Source organism: Gymnoscopelus microlampas, assembly GCF_963454915.1.
Source record: "Gymnoscopelus microlampas genome assembly, chromosome: 1".
Lineage (NCBI taxonomy): Eukaryota > Metazoa > Chordata > Actinopteri > Myctophiformes > Myctophidae > Gymnoscopelus > Gymnoscopelus microlampas.
In genome coordinates this window covers 43393805-43418462 of record NC_139962.1, presented here as the reverse complement: position 1 = coordinate 43418462, position 24658 = coordinate 43393805, and the positions used below count along the sequence as shown (strand labels likewise).

The window sequence follows — 24658 nt, the reverse complement described above, 5'->3', positions numbered from 1 at the left end:
TGCATCATTAGGAATCAATGGAATAAACTCCCATTACACCTAAGATAGGCAGCCTCTGAGGATAGCTTTAAAGCACAGCTCAAGACCTATTTCTTCACTCTTGCTTTTAGTTGATTTTTAAATCTCTGTGTTGTTATTCATGTCCTCAGTCTCCTCACTGTTTTTCCTGATTCACTGCCTTTTTTCTATATATATTTTTTTGTTGTTTTATTCTTTTGCTTTTCTTTTTTGATTTATTGTTTAATTATTTGTACTTTTTCTGTAAAGCACTTGTGCTTTATTCTTGCTCTGTAAAGCACTTGAGCTGCATTTCATGTCATGAAAGGTGCTAAATAAAGTGTTTTTATTATTATTGTTGTTAGGCCACGGACACCCATTTGGAAACCTTATATGTCTAGGACTCCAATCTACACAAAACATCTGTGTTAATGTAACTGAGAGTGCACAAAGCGGGTCCATTTGGTTCCCTTTGTACACTCTCAGAGTTACAGACCCCTAAGGGTCCCCTGGTGGTCCCTGTACATACCCGACATTGAGAACCAGTGATTTAAGGGCTGGGGTTGTCACTCGACGAAAATAGCTGATCTACAAGCTCACAACGTGCCTGTGACGTTTAAATATAAATCAGACTTTACCCCACAGACAGTGGCAGCTCACATGGCAGGAGTCGTGCGGTAGTGTCCTGTAGAGCATTAAATTACGGGACCACCACAGCTGTATTATTACTTTCGCCTTCAATAGAGGTCATCCCTGTGTGTGCGTGTGTGTGTGTGCGTGTGCGTGTGCGTGTGCGTGCGCGTGCGTGTGCGTGCGTGCGCGCGCGCGCGCGTGCGTGTGCGTGCGTGTGTGTGCGCTAATTCTGCCATGAGCAAGTGTATGCCTGTAGGCAGCAGCATGAGTGTGAGATGATTCAGACTGATTTAAGGCTTGTGTGCACTGAGCAACACAGTGTCGTGACTGTTACTCACAAGGTTTGAAGCTCATTCTCTGCTGCCCTCTCCTGGAGACAAACCACAGTTTGTGAAAATTGCTACACAGGGCCCTATATACAGTACATATTACTCAGTGATGTAATAACCTCCTTGATTGCCAGTAGGTGTTTGGCATGGACAGCTCCATACAGTTAACCTCATCCTGGAACACTGAAACACTTAAATGAAACACCCAGTAAATAAATACAAGTAGCATAACACCACCACCCAAAACAACACACCGATAGCCAAGTCCAGTGAGTAAACTCTCTTTGGAAATAGTATATATATCCACTTTCTACCTCTTGTTCCAATTTTAGGTCATTATATACTATATACTATATAAAAAAAATAGCAGTTGTACAAGCACACTTGCTCGCTTGTAGATGGGCTTTCATTGCCACACAACACCATCATACGACAAAGTATAAAATAGGGCTTACTGTAAGTGGTTCATGAACTGGACTTAGAGAGACAGCACCACAAGCCTTGTGGATGTGTCTCATCTGTTTGGATGCTTCACAGGTTAGCAGATTAGTTAGAACAAGGGCCAGAATGGGAGCCTGCTGGCAGGAGAGGAACAGGCAAATGCCCCTGTCCCTGGAGCCATGTCCCTATAAACAGCATCACTGCCTCCATCTGTCTGAAATGCCACATTGACACTCTCTCTCTCTCTCTCTCTCTCTCTCTCTCTCTCTCTCTCTCTCTCTCTCTCTCTCTCTCTCTCTCTCTCTCTCTCTCTCTCCATCTCTCTCTCCATTTATCCCTCTTTTGTCTCTATCCCTCTTTTGTCCCCATCTGGTCTCTCTGTTGTTCTCCATTCTCCAAAAGTTTGTAAACACACATAAATAGGCAGTATTATTTTTTGAGATATATTTCCATTATATTTCAGTCATCAGATTGAAGAAGAACGAAACAGACTGTGTAGCAATAGTAATTAGTGATTAATGTAATTAATGTTGGTCATTTCAACGTTAAACCCTACACGTAACGAAATGGCCGTTCTACTAGCTCACAACGCATTGCCTTGAGCTTGTAAATTGGCTATTTCCGTTGAACGTTCCTGTGGTTCATGTGGTTATAGGAAGTCTGTATCTTTATTGCAAATTGTCCCATGGGAAGTTGTGGAGTAGGCTATACTCATGAAATGTACCTTGCAGTTCACATCGCGTGACAAAGACTTGTCATCCAGCTGAGTACACTGAGCACATGCATCAGCGGCGTGAATCGAGGGGGGTGCAGAGGATTGTTCCTAAAATTGTTGAACATTTATTATGTAATATGTCCTAGTTTTTGTTGTTGTTGTATGTGGCACTACAGCTCATCTTGCCATTCATAGACATGTCTGAGAAGTGTTCTGTTGTATTTTGGTTGTATTTTGGTTGTTTTGTAATTAAATACATTGTTATTTATGTTTTAATGGGGGGTGGGGGGGGGGGGGGTTTGTAATGTAAAACATGATACATTTGTAGGTATTTTTCCCCACACACACTCATAGCTGTTCTCAACATGGGTCCAGGTTCCCCCACGGGTTCTGTGAGGGGGTTCCAGGGGTCCCCAGCTAAATGCTTGATAGTTAATCTGATAGTTAATCTTAACCAGTTAATCTTCACCTTTATTATTACATGTACAAGTACAGAGAGAACATGCAAGCATGATCAGCATTTAACTCACTGTTAGCTCTATAATTATACATACAGTATAATTAAAGGAATTCTACATCAAATGACAGCCTGGGGCCATATCAGACCAAATCCAGCAATAATAATATATTTTTAAAAAGCTTATCAAATGGGGGTTCATGGCCTAATGCATACCACATGAACCCTAGCATTCATGTTCTGGGCATGTCATAATATAGGCGAATATATGGCAAAAATAGAAGAACATTTGGTGCAGTGGGAAAAAAGGAAGGGACCCCTGGAGGACCCCAGTCTACAAGCTATACAGGGTTTAAGTAGTTAGAAATTAGAGGTTAGAGGTTGAGAAACATGCAATAGATCATGCAAATATATGCTCATTAGCTTGAGTAAGTGTTGTCCTCTCTCTTTTCTTGTCCCTTGGTGAATGACTATTGGCAACAGCCCCCACCCCAAACTGTGGTTATCTGTCTGTCTTTCTCTCTCTCGTCTCTCCCGTCTCTCCCAGGGATGCAACTGTTGCTATGGTTACCCTCTTCATGGCAGGTGAAACAATTGTTTTGTGTCTGGTCATTACATGGTCACATCACACGTTTTATTTCTGCATTAACCAAGCTGACACATTTACACTTCTGATTCACAGCCACACTGTGAACAAGAAGAATACTTTGTAAATATAACTAATTAAAGTAGTGTATCCATTCATTCAAGAAAAGAACAGCAGTGGGATAGACAACTGGGTTTAGGCCAGCGATGAGGCGAAAACCTATGATTTTGTCCGATTTTGTGAGTGAGGACAGAGAGAGTCTCTGTACATTCCTCACAATAGATTAGTTGTTCTTCTGCACACACCTGCAGCACATCATTGATTGCTGCAACCACCTGCTTTAAAAGCTGGCCTGCATGTTCATTCATTTCAGACACAGACACCGCAACAGCCCACAATGTTTATTTAGGCTTAGACAGCCCTTTTCTTTGCTTAATTGTGGTTTATTTTCTGCTGTCCAGCAGCAACCAGCTTACTCCAAAACGCTCATTTTTTTTCAAACAAAATATAAGTTTTTCAGGAAATGAAGAAAACATTTTTTTAAAGCAAAGCAATACTGCCTTATACAAGTTGGTATAGTGACTTTATATATTGTCAGATACTTGCATGTGTCATTATATTATCAACACTTTACCCAAATCCAGCTCAAGTGGAGTTAGGAGTTTTGTCCGAGCAGAAATCCAGCCAAGTGGAGTTAGGAGTCCGAACAGCTGACAATAGCTCCAATTGCTGCTGAGGGAGAGGTTTCAAATGGGTCTATATTCCCAAAACCTAACAATGGATCTCCAAGCTCACAATGCATCACAACGTGTGAATTAATGCCCTGATGCTTCATGACACTTATTATATAGGACTACAATAATAAACAGGACTTTAAATATTACAATAACCTCTGCAAAAATGTCTTTATACTTGTCTGTCATGTGGTGGGATATCCCCAATATTAATTATTCATAGCTTGTGTTCAAAGTAACCAACTTGTAGAAGTTGGTTACTTTTAACAAAGTGACCTGTATATGTCACATGTTGTGACCCACAACTATATAGGGGGGTGGGTCACAAATGATGTTACCTGATGAAGGCCAGCTGTGCCCAAAACGTCTTACCATGTGACTCTTTATGTGTTTTAAAGTAAACTAAACACTGAGGAGCAATGCTGTTGTGCAGATGTGACAGGGTCAAAACCCAGTGATGAAAATACATTTTGTACTATTTTATTGATGCGTAAAAACCTGTATAATGCACTGAAAATAACCATCATCTTAAATGTATCCTATGTAATCTCTCACTGAACGTTTTAACCTGGCAATATATTTCCCCACGGTCCCTGAGACACTTGACAATGAACCCCATGATAGGCTGCATGACTTTGACCGTGTGACTCCAGCCAGCCAATGTCCCCAGGTCACGCTGTTGGCAGAACGAATGGGAGTAGGATAGGGTGTGGTCCACACTGTTCAAAAGTGGGCGCGGGCATTTGGACAGCAGAGAGACAGGCACACAGGGCAGTGTGAAGGTGACAGCCGAGGGAGCAGGTTGTGCACAGGTATAGGAGAGCCACGGAGCAAAGGTGGAGAACAAGGATACAGCGAGACGCACCAAGCCACAAGCAGCGGACGGTGAGCTGAGACGTGCCCGCTTCCAGTGACAAGAAGCCGCAGCGGTAGACGAGAGCGACGGGGAGGAAAAGGAGACGAACCGAACCAAGGAGCAGAGGAGACGGCCAGTGGCGATAACGTTGCGCGCTCTACACACTCATAGCCAGACGTTAAGTCTGGCGTGCGTGTAAGTACCTTCCTATGCAACGTTACCTTTATAAAACCACGGTCCTAAACCTCCCATGTGAAGTTACATTGAACAGATGAACTGGTTCTAGTTTCTATAATTGCAGGCAGCGCATACGAAGAACTGAAGAGGCAGAAATTCCTGGCCTAAACCCCCGATCCATTACACCCATATAAGGACATTCCCCACCTTTTGCATTCAAACCGTGATGAGTATTTAGCACTTTAAGTCAGCACCTGTCACTTTACTGATTCAGTAGAAGTAGGCACTTTATGCTAGATTTATATTTATTTGCTAAATTTGCACAAGCCCTGTGTTTTAAGCCTTGTTGTTGAGTTCCTGTGATTGTGTATTTTAGTTAGTTAGCGGGCGCCATAGGAGGTTGAGGGTTTTAGTGTTTAGTGTTATATTTTTGTTTATGCTTTTCATTGTTTTATGGCTTATAGATGCCGTTGTATTAGGACAATAAAATTAATTACCTTTTTATACAAACCTGTTTCCGTCCAGTTTTCTCCGAGGGATATTTGATAAAGTGTTGTTCTCATTCAAAAGTGTTATACTTACCTGGGTAAACTCGAACCTGTGAATAGCCTAAGAAAGTGTTACAGAGGACCCTACCTCTTAAACAAAAGGGTGGCGTAGTCTTGCAGTATTTGACAATCATTATTATTCTCACAGTAATTACGCACCCCGCACTTTATTGTGCAACTGATATTTTATTATTGTGAGTTTAATGTGTATTGTTATGTATTTATTTATTGAGAAAGAGTAAAGAGTGCCAGCATTCTAGGAAGAAGTGGCAAGTCACATGTGACAACCTGGCCACCGTCACACAGACTTTTATTTTTTTAACTGTAACTGTGTCCAGCACCAGCAACAAACTGATTGTGCGCAACCCACTGTTCTGAACCAGTCTCAGCTTGGAGCCTGTTGAACTTGTCCACTTTCTGCTTAATCTCCAGCTCATACATTTCCCTTTAATTATCAACCAACTTCCTTTTGACCATCTCCAATTCTTGCCTCTGCTTAAACAGGTGGAGAGGCTGAACAGTCAACCTGAAAACTCCATGCACACCTTTTGATATGAGTCGAGCTCGGGTAAAGGAGAAGAACGAGCAGAGGGCGTAGGAGAAACGGGTGGAGTGAGCAAACAGTCGACCAGAAAACTGTCGGCCAAATCCACCTCCTTTCTTGGCAAGTCTCTGATGCTCTCCTTGCATTAACATAAAAAACCTTCGGACTTTTCGGGTGAGCTGGGGAGAACCCTGAACCTTCTGATTACCTCTCTACCCACTCAGCTACGGCTGCCTAGAAGGGCTCATTTGAGATATATATAATGCATCACCAACCTCCAAAATATTTGAATCTAACATTCCCACAGGCAGTGATATAAAGTACCTTGCTGTATCTTGCAGTTATAACATCGGTCAGGAATATTATTAGGATCAAATTTATGTCACTTCACCGGGGTGATGTACACTACAGTATACTTTCATTATCCAATTATCCTATACTAGAGGTTTGGGCCACTACACGGCCGTCACACCTAGATGGCACTGCCGATCCAACTAATATGTCCGAGTCATAGTGTCGGGGGCTTTGTCAGAGTACCTGTTGTACCCGTCTGTGTCCCTTTCATGCCCATATATGGAGATCTCTATCTGTCATTCCTTGTCCCTTTTATGCCCATATATGGAGATCCCTGATGTCATCAGTATATGGCCATATATTGGAATGCCCATATATGGGCATATTGGTTGGATCGATGGTTCTGGACAAACGGATATCCGAACTACTTGACGGCAGGCACCGCCCTCCTTTGAGTCCTTCCGGCTGTGCGCCAAGTTTGAAGTCGGCACGCATGCACATGACCATACCTGTACCGTATATGGGCATAGCGGTCGTACCTGTGGCTCTGGACAACCGGATATCTGTATCTGTCAGTCCTTGTCCCTTTTATGCCCATAAATGGAGATTGCTTATGTCATCAATATATGCCCAAATATGGGCATGCCCCTTTTTGTTCCGATATATGGAGCTGACTGATTTGTTTGCGCTTGATGCCATGATGTCTTCATGATGATGTCACAATGAGTCATCGGGTTTGCATAATGATGTTATGAGTCATAGTGACTTGGCCGGTTTGTTTATGGTTATGTCAGAGTGATGTGACCCGACCGCTATGCACGTGATATGGTCATGTGCATATATGGGAAGACCGACTTCAAACTTGGCGCAAGCACTGGCAAGGACTCAAGGGAGTGCGGTGCCTGCTGCCGAGTTGTTCGGATATTAGGTTGTCCAGAACCGCCGATCCAACGGATATGTCCATAAACGGGCATATATGGATATCCAGTTGTCCAGAACCGCCAATCCAACCAATAGGCCCATATATGGGCATGCCAAGATACAGGGTATGGGCATATATTAATGACATCAGGGATCGTCGCAGCGTGTTCAATGTCACAGTATTTACCATAAACACACACTGTGTGACTGATGGCTAGGGACAAATAAGAGGAGCTTCAAATAAAGGCACTGACCACCTTTCCCTCACAGTCTGTCCATCCATCTATCCCCATCATATCCACTCAGATGTGTAGACTGGGGGTGTTGGCAGTGCACTCTGTCTGCTGCCACACACACAGTAGTAGACCCTGTATTCTTAGAGGAGTGTTGGCTCCTAAAGGACCCTCTGGGCCCTGTGTCCTCGTGCCCCAGAGAAGAGCCTACAGCCTGGATGCTCTCTCTTCGGGGCCCAGTCATCCCTCACTTGGCACCCCCTCGCAAACACCTCGGGCTGAGAGGACTTCCAAACACTACATAGTGGATCCAGCACTGGCCCAGCTGGTAACACAACACCTAGGTCCTGATCTAGACAATACCAAAACAGCCATCTTTGAATGCAATCCAGGACCAGGAGTGTTGACTCGAACATTGTTGAATGCTGGAGCTCAGAGACTGGTGGCTCTCGAAGGAGACAAGTTCTACCTACCTTACCTACAGGAGTTGAAGGGGTGTCTTGATGGCCAGTTAGAAGTGGTCCACTGTGATTATTTTAAATTGGATACCATCTGTGGTGGACACACGAAACCTCCTATCATGACCGCTGATAAACTCTTTACTGATCTGGGGATATCAGAAGCCAAATGGACTGATGACATCCCAGTGAAGGTGGTGGGGATACTGCCACAGATGAATGAACGAGCCATGCTGTGGAAGATGGTGTACGCTCTGTTTGAACGCTTATCTGTCTACAGATACGGAAGAATAGAACTCTTCCTCTTCATCAGCGAACGTGAATATCTGAAGATGATGTCAAGGCCAGGTGATATGATGCAATACAGGGCCTTCAGTGTCTTCTGCCAGATGGCCTGTGACATCCAGTTACTGCACAAGGAGCCCTGGGAGTCGTTTGTGACGTCCAAACAGAGTTTGGCGCTCAAGAGGAGGAAAGGCAAACTCCCTAACAATCACCTGTGTCTGGTTCATCTGCGTCCCAGAGCTGATCTGTTCTCCTCCGGTTTGACTCCTTCCAATGCCTCCACTCTGCTCTTCATGGTTAAACAATGCCTGGCCAAGAGGAAAGCTAAGCTCATTGACAGATTAAATCAATGGTCTCCAGACAGCGGCAGCAAACTGTTATCAGAGATAGGTATGACACAGGACATACTGACCGGACATGTGTATGCAGACGAGTACTGCAGACTATTCGAGCTGATGGAGAAGAGCCAGGAGTTTAAACACAGCTGCTGGCTTCATGAATAGGCAGAGAGAGAGGACATAGTCTAGAACCTACATGCATATATTATGATCAGATGGCTGGGTCTAGAACCTGCTTACGTACACAGATATACAGTATGTATGTACACAAAAATATACAAGCATGGAGAGACAAGATGCTCACATGTCCATGTACACACAGTGACAGGTAGATGACAATCCACATGAAATAAACACAGTAACGGGCAGAAGAAAAGTCACATGAAAGAAAAGAAGAAAAAGATCTCCATATATGGCCATAAAAGGGACACAGGTAGACAGACAGATACAGAGATCTCCATATATGGGACCTGAGCGCTGTACCAAATCTGCTGCACCAGATCCGCTGCACCAGATCCGCTGCACCGCCCCGATCCAAACATTTCCTTCTGGCGTGATGGTTCCTTGGGCCGATACCACTAAATTGGGCCGTCTAATGGTATTAGCTCCACTTGCGGTTTGCTGGAATGGCCCTCCTAAAGGCCTCACCGTATTATATTATATCATATCATATATCATATCATATCATGTCATGTCATGTCATGTCATGTCATGTCATGTCATGTCATGTCATGTCATGTCATGTCATGTCATGTCATGTTATATTATATTATATTGATTGAAACCTTTATTTATTCTCGAAGAGAGCATTGAGGTTTACCCTCATTTGCAATGCTGTTGAGATTACAATTAATTGAACAGATAAAAAACACAGAAACAACAAAAAATAAAACCATAACTTGTAAGTTAAAAACAGTTACATGGTGTGGTAGGGAGATTTAAGAGCAGTTTATTACATTGTCCATAGGATATTGATGCATTGATTTTTAGTGTAAGTTGTAGAGTGTTCCATGAAATAGGAGCATCAAAGCAGAAAGCAGATTTTCCCAGTTTTCCCAATAGATTAACCAAACCTTTACTGAACATTGTTTTGTGGAAAGTGTATCTCCAGTATGGAAATTGGAGGTTGTTGCACACAATTCTTGAATTTCCTATTTCGCTCATTAAACAACATTATCTCATAGACATCCATTATTTTAATTATACCCTTACTTAACCATGATTTAAATCCCCATGTATTTTTTAGACAGGCTGAAGTGTTCATTGCCCAAAACTGCTGAAAAACAAGACAACACTGGGGAGTTGCCCAGATATTCTTGAACTTCATGCCAGACAACAATAGTGTTTTTCATAAAAGGATTAACTGTGGGGTAGTTTTTTTAATCGTTAACAGGAGTAGAGTTTAAAAAGCTATCCAGTATCAAACCCCTTAGGACAACAATTCAACTTGTAACAAGGGCAGATCAAGCTGGCTGAGAGGCAGTGAGGTTGTGTTCCATTCAGTGTTGTTTCATCTGGGCAGCAGTGGTTCCCAAACATTTTAGCTCGAGACCCAAAAGAGAAATTTGATGTATTTTGAAATAATAAAAAAATGTGTAGGGAACGGGAAAAAAGGGATATTTACTCTTGACCAGGTGGCAAGGAAGCTCTGCTGGATTTGAAGCTCAGGAAGTGATTCTTTCTCTATTTCACCTCCTGCTGGCTGCAGAAGCATTTACACTCCATATCCAAGTGAATGAGGTTTTGGCCGGACTTTACACTTGATTTTATTACTGTAGTAAACATTCTCATAAATACTTAATATTTTCAATCGCTAATTCGCTAGTAAAGTATTTTTTCAATTATCATGATATGCGTTTTGTAAATAATGGTCCCATTAATTTAAAAATTAATGATAAAGTAGGGTATGCTTCTACGGCTTTTACCGGTTCTACCGAGTGAAGGCCTGCCCTCGCTGCAGTTGCAGCCAATAGCAGTTGTTTCCGGTTGATTTTCAGGACTTGAAGATCCAAGATGGTGGATTTGAATTCGTCAAGTGACTTCAAAACGGGTCTGTAGAAACCAATGGGTCACGCGACGGTTCCCTTCGTCCATATATTTTACAGTCTAGACTGTAAAATGAGTCGTGACCCATAAAAATAGGTCCTGACCTACAGCAGCCAGACCATTGGCCTACCACAGTGTTGGAAGTGATACATACAAACATGTGGAGTGTGTGTGTGAGCCTGTGTTTTGTATTGTGTGAGACGGATGAAAAAATATGAGCACGTCTGTGGTAATACCATGTGTTTGCATTGGGTGACTAAAAACATTTCTGGTTATATCATGCATGCTAGTTTATATGGATGCCTGTTTCATATGCTTTAACTCCATTGCAAACAGAATGATGAAGACTGATAAGATGGTAAAGGTGAAGCCTCATGTAGGCCTACTGTAAATCATGCCGGTGCATGTTGTTTTCTTACAGAGCCTGTGTTTTTTTTAACGACTAGCCAGGAAGCCAGCACATTCAGAATTCCTAGGGGCACCCCTAAGTTAATATTGATGAATGTATCCTACTATCCCGGTGGGTTGACCAATCTCAAATTGCACATGGCATTGGCCATTGGCATTTGCAGGGAGTGAATAAGCCGATTCTTAACTTTTCCCAAATGTAAGCTGTTTATTAGCAACTGACACAGAAAGGGTGGGCTACACATAGCCTATATAGACGTGGTACACTACGTGTGTGTGTGGTCAATAAAGAACATAACTTGACTGTAGCTTTAATTACAGAACAGTCTCATACATTATATAGTTTCGGCAGCAAGTTGCAACCCACACTCAGTATCCTACAGTTGACATACAATAACAACTAATCTGTGGAGGGGGACCTTTTTCTTAGTGGGTTGGTACATCTTAAAATTGATTGAAGCTGATGTTTTACTTCAACGTAAGTATAAACTGTTTTTCCCACGGGCTATGGGATCTGTAGTGCCAGTTGCGGTCTCAAGTCTGCACATAGTTTGGGTATGCACATCCCCGGGTATGAACTAGTTTATATGGAAAGAAGATAATAATGACGGGTCACAAGAAGGTTTATTGTAAACGCAACACATACAACACAATTTAGCTTTCATGGGCTGTTGAGATGGGGGAGGGGTGTTCTCAGTTTCCATTCCAGCATTGAGCAATTATATCAAAAAGTAAACATTGCTTTACTGTGTTTCTAAAACATTACAGACACATTATACAGCCCAGCTGTATCCATAACTCGGAGAGGTTGTGATTTGTCTTGAAGAAATAACTGCATTTCCCTGAGCATGCTGACAGTGAACAGACCCTCATACAACTCACAACATCTATAACTTCACAGTTCAAACTCAGCATTATAAATATTCATCTAAGCAGTGGCTAATGATATATCCCCACTGTTAGCGACTTTGGGAATCTATGTTTGTGTGTGTGTGTGTGTGTGTGTGTGTGTGTGTGTGTGTGTGTGTGTGTGTGTGTGTGTGTGTGTGTGTGTGTGTGTGTGTGTGTGTGTGTGTGTGTGTGTGTGTGTGTGTGTGTGTGTGTGTGTGTGTGTGTGTGTGTGTGTGTGTGTGTGTCATGTCACTTCTGATGTCTGTGCTTTTGGACATATTGAGCAGAGTAAGATTGCCTGGCGGGGTACTGAGCCTCCTCTAACTCTGACTCGTACGTCTCTTCCTCTTCCTCTTCATCTTCCTCCTCCTCCTCTTCCTCTTCATCAACTTCACTCTGCCGCTGAAGGGTGCTTGTACGAGTCTGTGAGTGAATACAGTTAGCTCTAAAGGTTAGCGGCAAACTGCACAGAGTGAGCTCTTACACTCTGAGTTAAATTAATACTGAGGATTCTTACTGCATGTACGAATTGTCTTTCTGTAGCTAAGACTGATTTGAGAATGATTCTTGTCATGTATCATTATTCTCATGATCCAATGAGAACAGAGAGATGCAGTGGTGTAAAGTACTAAGTACAATTTTGAGGTATTTTTTACTTTACCAGAGAATTTCTAATTTTCAGTACTTTTACTTCTACTCCACTTAATCAGAGGCAAATATTGTACTTTTACTCCACTACAATGATTTGAAAACTTTAGTTACAAGTTACTTTGTAGATTTTGATTATTATTACAAAACATACATTACCCATTCAGCCCTATATACATGTGTGCCATTTGAAAATAGCCGATCTCTAAGCTCACAATGCGTCGTGATGCGACGCATTGTGAGCTTTTAGATCTGCTATTTACAAAAGATGTGAAAACTTGTGAAATGGGACATTCTGCATAATGAGTACTTTCTACTTTTGGTACTTTAAGTACATTTTGATACCAATACTTTTGTACTTTTACTCAAGTCAATTTTGAATTCCAGACTCTCACTTGTAACAGACTATTTCTACATTGCAGTATTGATATTTTACTTAAGTAAAAAAAATGTGAATACTTCTTCCACCACTGGAGAGATGTGAACTCACCCTACTGGAGGCCTCTGGATGCTTGCTGGGTTGCACTGGGAGGCTGTGGCCCCTGGTGGAGGCTAACGTTGACCTGAGGCTGTGGTCCCGGGCTGGCCTGAAGCTTTGGCCTCTGGTAGAGGTCAGCGTAGGGCTGAGGCTGAGGCGCCTGGTGGAGGCTGCTGTGGGGCTAGCATGGGGGTCCATGGAAGAAGTGGAGTGGCTGGTCAGCAGTGTGTCCGGACGGCCAGGTAGAGACTCAGACATCCTGATCCTCCTGCTGAACATCTGTGGATATATCATCAGGCTCAGAGTCTCTTTAACCACTTGAACCCTTGCGTCCCTTTTCTGGGCATGTTGTAATAGGCAAACATTCGGCAAAAATATAGGCAAACATTCGGCAGAAATAGCTGATCTACAAGCTGTGTGTGTGTGTGTGTGTGTGTGTGTGTGTGTGTGTGTGTGTGTGTGTGTGTGTGTGTGTGTGTGTGTGTGTGTGTGTGTGTGTGTGTGTGTGTGTGTGTGTGTGTGTGTGTGTGTGTGTGTGTGTGTTACCTCCAGATCCTTGTCTACGTCCATGACCTCCAGGTTTTGGAACATGACCCCGTAGATTTCAAGAGCTTTGCAATGGAAAATCATCTCCACCGTGATGAACTCTTTGAAAATACTCTGGCAAGAGATTAGCATTAATGAGCATTTCAAACAAACATTATTTGTACAGGGCTGAGAATGCACACACACACACACGTATCCAAGCTGTTCATTTGAGGCTAACTTTGACGTCTTCTAATTTCTGCCTCTGGAAGTCAGTGATGGTCTCCTCCATTTGCCTGGTGCTGCGCTGGGCATTGTTTGTGGCCTTCTGGACACTGACCTCTGCCTGTCATCCACAACACAGCCACACACATCTATAAATACCCTTACCATAGCTTTACTGAACACAGTCTGACTCTGTGGGGAGACACATCGTATTACCTGAGACTGGGGGGGAGGGGTCTTGTCAAGAAATTTAAGTTCAAGTGTTGAATTCAAAAAGCCGTTATCCACCATTTAGAAATTAAATCATATTACTTTGAAAGAATGGTACCATAAAAGGAAAACTATTGGATATTATCAAATGTGTTACATAAACATATTTTAACTCTGTACCATTTTAGAGGATGTGAATGAACAATGAATATGATAAATTAAAAAAATAATTCCCATCCTGAAACTCCTGAGTACTGAATGAATCCCTTAAACCATGACCTTGATCAAAACTTCACCCCATGGCTGGCTAATAATATACATGTTATCTATCCTGTTAATGTGCCTATTATCATTGTTACATCATGTCGCACAGAATAGTATACTCAGCTGTTATCTTCGGGCGTGCAATCACATAATTATTAAAGTGGTGTTGAGGATACAATGCTCTGCCTGTCTGCCGGGTTCTGCTGGCGAATCTTCTCCAGTTTCTGCAGCTCCTTCAGCTCTCTTGTCCGATCAGCGCTGAACTTCTTGAGTTCTGCCTTGAATGGTCAAAAACACAGTCAGCTTCAAATACGCAAAAGTTTGTCCTTATCGTGCTGAGATGAGAGAGGTGTGTGTGTGTGTGTGTGTGTGTGTGTGTGTGTGTGTGTGTGTGTGTGTGTGTGTGTGTGTGTGGTGTGTGTGTGTGTTGATACACACCTTTTTATTTTTCACAATATCTCTGTAGGCTTTGAGAGGAGCCACGACATTAGCATCCAGCCTTTCAACCTTCATGTGAAAAAAGTACATTATTAGTACGGTAGATTGCTTTCTGAAAGGTCTAATAACATCACTCTCACACACACAGAGGGACACATGCATGTACGTGCACGCATGCATGTACAGACACACTGAATACCAGTACCCCAAGGTGGACGGTATTCAGTACCATCTTACAGAATGCCACCTTCCCCCATCTCCGTCCTGACCTGAGCGTGCCTGTAGTCTTGCACCATGGCCAGGTCTTCCGCCAGGATCTTCAGGGCGAGGCTGGCCTCAGGGTCTTCAGTATTGGAGAACTCGGCGAGCTGTGCTACCAGCTGGTCGGCCTTGTCTCTCACCTTGGCTGTCTTCCTGGTGTAGGAGCCCAGTAGAGAGCAGAACTGGCCCAGGTGTTTCTCTGCATGGCCCACTGTCTGCTCCATGCTCTTGAGCTGACTATCCCTGTACACGGGAAAATCCTCACTGTTAATTCAACTCTGAGAGTGTACAAATAAACGGATACAAGCCCTCTGGGCTTTTTGTGTTATCCATTTAGCATTATTGTATAACTGTACGTTCTGTACTTTTTGCAAACTAAATAAAGTATTAAAAAACTCAATCAATTCATAAATCCATTGGGCTCACCTGGAGAAAAAGGCAACACTATTCATGTTTGTTTCCCTTCGAGTCTCCTGCTATTCTGTTGGCCTCATATGTAGGTCTTACCTGTACCAGGTAACAGGAGGACTGTTGCTATGGACGCAACAACAACAGAGGTGTGTGATAGATGCAGAGCCGTAGTTGATATTCTTGGCCACAAGGTGGCAGCAGAGGAACATGAAAGGTATCGTCCAATACTACAATAAGAAGCTTTACAGGGAAATAAAACTGTAACGCCATCCCTCATGACCATTGATAAGTCTGGTAAAAACTGATATATAAAATTCTTACTTGGACTGACTTGTCCTCCTTTCTCTCACGTATCTCACGTATCTCATGTATCTCTCTCTCTCTCTCTCTCTCTCTCTCTCTCTCTCTCTCTCTCTCTCTCTCTCTCTCTCTCTCTCTCTCTCTCTCTCTCTCTCTCTCTCTCTCTCTCTCTCAGGACTGCAGCCAGTTCACAACAGACTGTGAGAGATGTGTTGAAGTAAGGCCAACCCAGCTCTCACTCTGAAGAATGTGTTGGCATATACAAGGGGCGCCACTCAAATGGAACTTTAATTCATTTACACAAAAACCCTAACAATTGTAAAAACAGATCTCGCTGCCTGTGGCTAACAGCTTGTGTAATAAAGAAAGGAATATGACTTCCTTTAACCTGGGAATTAGTATTTTATAGCATTTTCCTTTCACTTTAATGCAGTATCTAACGTGTATAGTAGCCTATAGTATTGTGTGTGTGTGTGTGTGTGTGTGTGTGTGTGTGTGTGTGTGTGTGTGTGTGTGTGTGTGTGTGTGTGTGTGTGTGTGTGTGTGTGTGTGTGTGTGTGCGTGTGCGTGAGCGTGTGCGTGTGTGTGTGTGCGTGTGTGTGTGTGTGTGTCAGATGGTAGAGGTGGGCTGTGAATGGAGCTTTGATGTAGCCTGCCAAGTTTCCCCTGTGGACAGCAGCTGTTATGATAAACATGCTGTCTAGTAGCAACAGATCCACCCAAGATGGTTCCCCACCCTCTCCTCTCCTCTCCTCTCCTCTCCTCTCCCCTTTTTTGAAGGGAAATGCAAACAATAGCCCCCTCCAGTCCAGCAGTAACTCTGCCAACCTGACGGTAAGGAGAGGAAGTCAGAGAGACAGAGAGAGAAAGAGAAAGATTGTGACATTCCAGATCCAGTCCAAACATAAACTCTCTGCTACTAAATATGCTGTAGACGCGCTGCAAAGAGACCCCCCACTGGTCAATCAGAACACATTGGATGTTGTCTACAGTGCAGAAGCAAAAAATGAGGGGGTGGACTTGAAGGCTGCATGTGTTTGTTTGTTTGTGTGTGCATGCGTGTGTGTGTGTGTGTGTGTGTGTGTGTGTGTGTGTGTGTGTGTGTGTGTGTGTGTGTGTGTGTGTGTGTGTGTGTGTGTGCGTGTGCGTGTGCAGTGTGTGTTAAAGATAGTTATTATACTCTACTACAACAAGGTTCTGCTCCATTATTCACCCCACACACACTTTTATTTGACCATATATGACTGTCACCTTTAGGAAATGATGTCATGCTTTCTGTTTCCAGGGGCCTGCTGCGTGATGGTGGGGGAGGTGAGACTGTACAAACATATATACACGCACGCACGCACGCACGCACGCACGCACGCACGCACGCACGCACGCACGCACGCACGCACGCACGCACGCACACACACACACACACACACACACTGTGGTCACGACAGGCCCAAACCGCAGGCAGCCATGTGGAATGAGTCAGTGAACAGACCTTTATGCCTGCTTTATACTTGGTTGCACGCCGTGTCGTGCACCGGAAATAGCCGGTCTACAAGCTCACAGCGCGTTGCAGAGCGACATGCTTGTGAGCTTGTAGATCGGGTGTTTTCGAAGCGCGACACCGGCGCCACTAGATATAAATCACGCTTTCCTGTGCACTGAGCCCCTCTGTGAATGAACCAGCACTACTCACAGTTATGAGTGAGCCTTTTGAGTGGGAATTCTTTCTAAATGGCTCATTTGGTTAAAACATGCAACGCCGCCGTTATAATTTCCAGACGTGGCTCCAACACACGGGCAGACCGGCCGGTGCTGCAGTTAAACGCTGTAAGCACACTGACCTCATTACCTGGATAGTTTTGTTAGCCGTCTCCCTGACCTCTGAATGAACTGGATCTGGGCTGGCCTTGTGCCTGGTGAGGATGTGAGCGAAGGGCACGGGGGCCCTATACCTGTTTGACACGTAGATCAGGTTACTGAGTGTGTGTTGGGGGCTAAACAGGTACTTCCCTACCTATCCGGGAGCCCTGGTGAGGCAGGGCATGCACAGGGATTACACAAAGATCCTTTTACATTTTCCACTTGCCTGCCTGGTAGCGTAAGCCCAGGGGGGGCGCACGTGCGTGCATGCATGCCTGTGCGTGTGTGTGTGCATGTCAGCCAAAGTAGTGGTAACCATGCGATGTAAGGGCAGAGTTGGACATTTTCAATAGGGGGGTTCTCCCGTCAACACTATGGACACTCCACTTGATTAACCACAATTAGCATGATTAACCACTTTCAATCATGGCGTCCCTATTTTGGGCATATCATTGTCAGCCAATATTCAAATTACGATGTGGGCGTTACAAATGTGACATTCGGATTTGACTGGCCAAGCTTCGCGTATCGTAGTGCTCTGATCAGCGCTATAATCTTTGCAAAAATCTTCTTAAAAAAAAAAAAAGTTGCAAGAGGGCAAGCTTGCTTTTTCCGCTACTTTTGGGGCAACACTGTTGTATGACAAAGTATAAGATAGGGCTTAAAGCTGCACTGTTTAACTTCTTTTTAAATAATAAAATGTAATTTTGTCCTATCTGTATGGTAGACTATGTTAATACGATATAGCTTATACAATTGGGGTGGTTGTATTTGGTCTCCCTGCTCTTCTATTGAGACATTTAGATTGTGTCAAAGGTCATTGTCTCACCCAGACACAGGATCTGACACGACTTTTGACTGATTGTCAAGATTCAATTTATCCCCTGAGCAAGCAGGCTCTATTAGCTCGATGGTAAAATGTTCAGCACTTGCGGTTCAAATTCGGGTTAGAAGAGTTACTTGCTCAGATTCAGTGATCAAAGATTAACTACATACTACATTAACTACAATATACTTCACAGAGAGTCCAACCGAACTATTTTCGTTTTGCCAATGAGAAGAAAGTTCTAAGAGGAAGAAAGTGGTTTATATTGCCTCAGAACTCAGTTCAGAGTTCTGAACACCAGACCCCGTCCACATAATCTGCCCATATAGCTCAAGGAATCTGCCAAACACCACTGTGGCTCATTCCATCGCTTGAGCCACTGAAACTGTACAGCCAGCACTGGGACCGGTGGTTTTACCACATGGATCTCCCTCCGACACTCTGTGGGAAATTAGTCACAGTGGTACGGCGGTTTTGCCATTTCTTGCGACAGGTTGTGTTTATGCATGGTCACTCAGAGAGGGATTACAGTGTTTGTACCTCCTGAAGGTACAAACCTCTCTGCAAAACTAATACACTTTTCACTGCTGGCAGAATGCGGAAACACTAAATAACACTACATAAATCATACCCACCTTGAACATCTGAACAATCACACTGATTTAGTTCTGAGAACATCTCTGAGATTCAAGAACAGCCAAACTAATTTCTATGAGGCACCTCTACAGTTCTGAAAGACGTCATTTTGTAGTTACAGTACCATATCTTTGTTCACTGACAACGTTGGATGTCATGCTGTCCCATGCTAAAGCTAACTTGGGGATTTTTGTTTTCGCCCATCCCTCCATTGCATTACACCAACCTCCCTCTCCTCCTCCATTACCCCAACCTCCCTCTCAAATTACTGTTTACAATTTAGGCATTTAGCAGATGCTCTTATCCAGAGCGCCTTACAATAAACAAGGTAATCACATCAAATGCAGAAATACAGAAAAACTAGTAGGATCACAGGCTAAACCAAGAACCTAGCATCACTAAACTAAACAATGTACTATCAAACTAATAATCTGTACATTGAAACTCTAGGATACCAGGTAAACAATGAACCTATAGCATCTATTTACATAACATGCTCTAAATTCTATTTTCAACATTGTGGTCTAGAAAAACACACCTAAGTAACAAACGTGAGAACAAACGACCAAGGTATGTCTGCATGGTCGTCATATCTCCTCCATTACCTCAACCTCCCTGTATCCTCAACAAGTTGACCCTACCCAGTGCCTCCCGTTCCCTACAGGCATCAGTCAGGAAGTCAATCCATCATACGTGTGTGTGTGTGTGTGTGTGTGTGTGTGTGTGTGTGTGTGTGTGTGTGTGTGTGTGTGTGTGTGTGTGTGTGTGTGTGTGTGTGTGTGTGTGTGTGTGTGTGTGTGTGTGTGTGTGTGTGTGTGTGTGTGTGTGTGTGTGTGTGCGCGCGCACGCGCGCGCCTCAGGGAAGAGATGAGGAAGAGAAAGAGGGAGAGAGGTGCGACAGGGAGTAGAAAGGAAGGGGAGAGGCAAAGGGAATGATGAATGAGAGAAGGGCTGCTGGATGATGGTAACTCTCCCCCGTTTTCACAAACCCACTGGGATAAAAAAAAAAAGAGAAAGAAATAGAAACATGGAGAGAGATGTGGAGGGTGCAGAAGGTTGTTGCGTATGTGTGTGTGTGTGTGTGTGTGTGTGTGTGTGTGTGTGTGTGTGGGGGTGTGTGTGTGTGTGGGGGTGGGGGGGGGGGGGGGGGGGGGGGGGGCTAATATGAGTGATGGAGAGGATTCCAGCCTGGCCCTGGACCATATAGAGAAGGAGACCACCAACACACACACACACACACACACACACACACACACACACACACACACACACACACACACACACACACACACACATCCTCACACACAAATGTACACGTATACATGGTACACAACATACATTTGTGTGTGCGTGTGACGTGTGTGTGTGTGTGTGTGTGTGTGTGTGTGCGTGTGTGTGTGTGTGTGTTGAATAAAAGAGGGTTAAAGGTCGCCCCTGGCTGGGTGAGCTCCAGCATGCGTGAGAACCAGGTAGGCTACAGTCATCATAACTCACCATGTCAGCGTTCTGCTGTAAGAAATAAATAAATACATAGAAACCCACCGAAATACCCAGCAGAATAAAGACTGGAGGACTTATGCTGTTCAGAAATCAGTAAATTGCAGAGACGAGTACAAAACCACAGCACTGTCATGAGTTACGGTCCAACAATGGGAGACTGGACGACTGCAGATGCTGGTCCTGTTGGAAATGCAACAATATATGACAGGCCTGGCCACAACTAGACTATTACATTACCATGGGAGAGAGTCAGACAGAGAGCACATTATTTGATGCTGTATGTGTGTGTGTGTGTGTGTGTGTGTGTGTGTGTGTGTGTGTGTGTGTGTGTGTGTGTGTGTGTGTGTGTGTGTGTGTGTGTGTGTGTGTGTGTGTGTGTGTGTGTGTGTGTGTGTGTGTGTGTGTGTGTGTGTGTGTGTGTGTGTGCACGTGCAGTATGGGATGGCACGTTTATGACTTCATGAGCACAATGTTGGTAGTTGTTGCAGGATGTTTTTCCAGGGACGTCACCACGGACACTGGTGCAACAGCCGCAGCGACAAACAAACAGCTAAACGAGCTGCCGTGTAAACAAATGAAAGCCTCCCTGGCCCTTTCATCACTCATCTCAGTGGCCAACAACAAACCCCGGGAGCATCCTGGGAAGGTTTCAGCAGGCTGCAGGGAAACGACCGCCAACGACAGCGGAGGAGCAAAGGAAGGAGAAGAACCTGAGAGGACAAGAGAGCCTAGGAGCCACTTTGTGACGATTTGTGAGCGTGTAGATCTGATATTTTCTGTGTGCAACACCGGCACACATCAGTATAAATCCAGCTTAATGAGCTGAGTGGAAAAAGAGCAAGATGGGAGGTATGGGTCAGAGAGAGAAAGAGAGAGAGAGAGGGGGAGAGAGAGGGGGAGAGAGATAGAGAGAGAGAGAGAGAGAGAGAGAGAGAGAGAGAGAGAGAGAGAGAGAGAGAGAGAGAGAGAGAGAGAGAGACGAAAGAGAAGTAGCAGTAGAGAAGAGGTTTTCTCTGCATGGCTCTGGTTGGCTGTGTGCCTCTGTGTGCTGCTGGGCGGCCGTGGCTGGCTAAATAAACACTCCTAATTGGCTGTGGAGCCCCACCAGTCTGGGGTTTCACTCACTTTCATCCTCGGAAAGCTAACGGGAAGCTGTGGGAGAGCTGAGGTGAGGCACCATGATAAATACACACACGTGCACACACACACACGCACACACGCGTCCACATGCACACGTGCGCGCACAATCGAGCGCACGCGCACATACACAATGGGGTGTGTTCAATTAAATGTGTCTAAACTCCTTTTTATCTTGCTCTCCTGCTGTCGCCGAGTACATTCAGGCTTTGTTAGAATCTGTCTGTATATGGCCACAGTTTAGCTCCACAGCTCAGAAGCAAGCAATGTGGCCACCTGCTCAGCACATCTGGGAATGAGCGATCTTAAATGCACGCGCACGAACAATATACTGTATGTGTGTGCATGCACGCACACATGCATGTACAGTACTATGCACCAATGCACACGTCCATAAACACACATCCACACCTTTTCAGCTGGAGATATAAAGACCCGCTCCCCCCAAAATCTTGTTTATTTTTCTTTGGTTAACTTATTTTCTACATTTACCTGTGAACATCCTGGTAGTTGCTTGTGCTCTGCATGTCTCCAAAGCATTAATATAGTGTTCTACAACTAAATATTTTCTTCAGACATAGAACTCGCTGGATCCAGCTCTGAGTCATAGGCCACATCATGACTCAGATGGGTCACAGACCGAACACCAATCATTGTCTCACTAATGTAATGTATTGGTCAATGAGTAAGTGATGGGCTCCTTTGTTTTCTTCTTTTGTTTCTATGTGGAGGTTCTCAAATTCTGTGGAATCAAACATGTTAGGATGAGAAAGGGATCACGAGGGCATGCACATTAGCATATTCATAGATCCTCTCATACTAAACAAGGGCAAAGGTAGAGGTACTTTCTAAGGCTTCTGTAGGGATGTTTTTGGGTGGAGAAAAAAATTATTTTTAGGGGAACATAAAACACTGGGGGATAAAATAAAGATGGGGGGACTCAACCACCAAGTGGAAAATTTGGCATAAACTAGAGGAAAGGCCACAAGGTGACCAGGGACATCTTCTGGGGAGCATGAAGATGCAGAGCAAATTCCATTGAAATCCATCCAGTTGTGTTTGAGATATGTTGTTTGGGAGCAAAGTGATGGATGGACGGATGGACAAAAAGATTGACATCGCCACCCTTAGAGCCCACCATTAGTGGGGCTTAAAACAACACAATCCACTGCCCTGTGATTTTGAATTTAATATTAGACATCTAGTTTATGTATGTGAACTTTCCCCTCGAACTTTTCCCTTTCCCCTCCATGAGAGCCATACAGTATTTAATTATTTTTCTTTCTATATCCGGTTGATATCCGGTCGAAATGCAAACGGTAATTAATGCTATTGGCTGAAACTGCAGCGAGGGTGGTTCTTCACTCGGTAGAGCCAGTAGAAACCCTAGAAACATACCCTACTTTATCATAATTGTTTTAATAAATGGGACCATAATTTATCAAAACTCATATCATGGTGATTAAAAGAAGACTTTAAATGAACGACTGGAAGCATATAGGCTAGTATTTATGACAATGTTTAAGGTAATAAAATCAAGTGTGAAGTTCGGCCAAAAACCTAATTGCTAACCTAATTGCTTCTGCAACCAGAAGGGGTGAAACAGCAAGACTACAGGCCATTCATATCAACTGTCACACTTCCTATATAGCCTCAATTTACAAGCCGGACACTAGCCCCTTGCATGCCCAGAATAGGGACACTAGGGTTCATGTGGTTAATCCATTAATCCAAGACTATGTTGCGTGTATCAACCAGGAAAAGATTGATTGTTTTTTACATAGTTCCACCTTTTCCTTTGTTGCTCATAGACAGATGGTGCCATCTGGAACTGAAGATCAGACTTCATACTGTATATGCATACTGTACGTGCGTGTGCGCGCGCACGTGCCTGTGTGTGTGTGTGTGTGTGTGTGTGTGTGTGTGTGTGTGTGTGTGTGTGTGTGTGTGTGTGTGTGTGTGTGTGTGTGTGTGTGTGTGTGTGTGTGTGTGTGTGTGTGTGTGTGTGTGTGTGTGTGTGTGGTGTACGTGCACGCATATGCATTAGATCTTCCAACATGATAAAAAAAAAAATCTGTGACATGAAGCAGAAATAAATCACACACCCCCTGTGAATAGATGGACTGTACTGTCAAGCTACAGAGATGTCCCGTTGAGAAGACAGGTGATGGAAACCAGAAGGATGTTTCTATAGTCACCGCAAAGTGAATTTGGAACAAACTTCAAGAGCAAGAAGTTGAGATTTGGCACCACTTTTAAATGGATATAGTAAATGCACTGGGTTTACCAGAAAAATCTTGTTCAGATTCCCTTTACGTCCAGTACGTATTGTTTGCAATACTGTACATCACTATTGATTGATTCATTGATTCATTGATTCATTGACATTTTATTGATAAAATACATAAGCATTAACATATATTTGTACACTGTTCAACGTTCAAAACACAATAAAGCTTGAGAGTTCAATTATATCGTGGTCCTTTAACATGCTCTAATTCTATGATATATTCAAATAGAGCATTTGAATAGATGGAGAAACAGTACTATGAATTCCATAAAGAAAACAGAGGAGGACTGTGAGTACTTGAGTTACCATATAATGGAATGGTGGGGGGGGGGGGAGAGAGAGAGAGAGAGGAAGAGAGATACTCTCTAATTTTGGCCCTCGGCCGACCATGGCATGGAAAAGGGAGATTGTGAAAGTGGTTGTCAGGGAAGAGAGGGGAATAGAGAGAAGGATGGAGGAAAAGAGGGGAAAAAGAGAGCTACTCCCCAGAGGTCTCCGCTACTGCTCGTTTAATCTCTCAGCTTTGTGAGTCTGTTTTATAAGCTCACACACCAACACAGAGCCAGGGCTGGAGACAGGACACAGAGAAGAGAGAGGGAGCGAGCAAGGGAGTGAAGGAAGGGAGGATGAAAGATGTTTTTAAGGACAGAGACAGACAGAATGATATTAGAGACAGGGCTGGCATTATCAAGGCAATGTAGACGCGCATGAAAAAACGAGGATGCCGTTGGAAGCGTTCCACGGTGACAGTAAAAAGATTG

At 43.8% G+C, this 24658-nt stretch overlaps 2 protein-coding genes across 2 annotated transcripts in view; one reads left to right on the top strand and one right to left on the bottom strand.

Annotated features, from left to right (window-relative positions):
• Positions 1 to 7538: 7538 nt before the first annotated feature.
• On the top strand, positions 7539 to 8711 carry LOC311043750 (dimethyladenosine transferase 2, mitochondrial-like; the record flags this gene model as incomplete). Its single annotated transcript, XM_084055107.1, has 1 exon — positions 7539 to 8711. The coding sequence occupies one exon, from the start codon at positions 7539 to 7541 to the stop codon at positions 8709 to 8711; it is 1173 nt and encodes a 390-aa protein (XP_083911233.1).
• A 46-nt stretch (positions 8712 to 8757) lies between these two features.
• Positions 8758 to 24658, bottom strand: part of LOC311043740 (CBY1-interacting BAR domain-containing protein 2-like) — a gene marked incomplete at both ends in the record, with an annotated part of 16157 nt that continues 256 nt past the window's right edge. The window contains 12 exon segments of the mRNA XM_084055095.1: positions 8758 to 8778; positions 13030 to 13296; positions 13564 to 13677; positions 13784 to 13888; positions 13933 to 13959; positions 14418 to 14513; positions 14677 to 14748; positions 14949 to 15183; positions 15448 to 15474; positions 16388 to 16479; positions 17498 to 17600; positions 24450 to 24465. Coding sequence (XP_083911221.1) covers positions 8758 to 8778; positions 13030 to 13296; positions 13564 to 13677; positions 13784 to 13888; positions 13933 to 13959; positions 14418 to 14513; positions 14677 to 14748; positions 14949 to 15183; positions 15448 to 15474; positions 16388 to 16479; positions 17498 to 17600; positions 24450 to 24465 — 1175 coding nt within the window.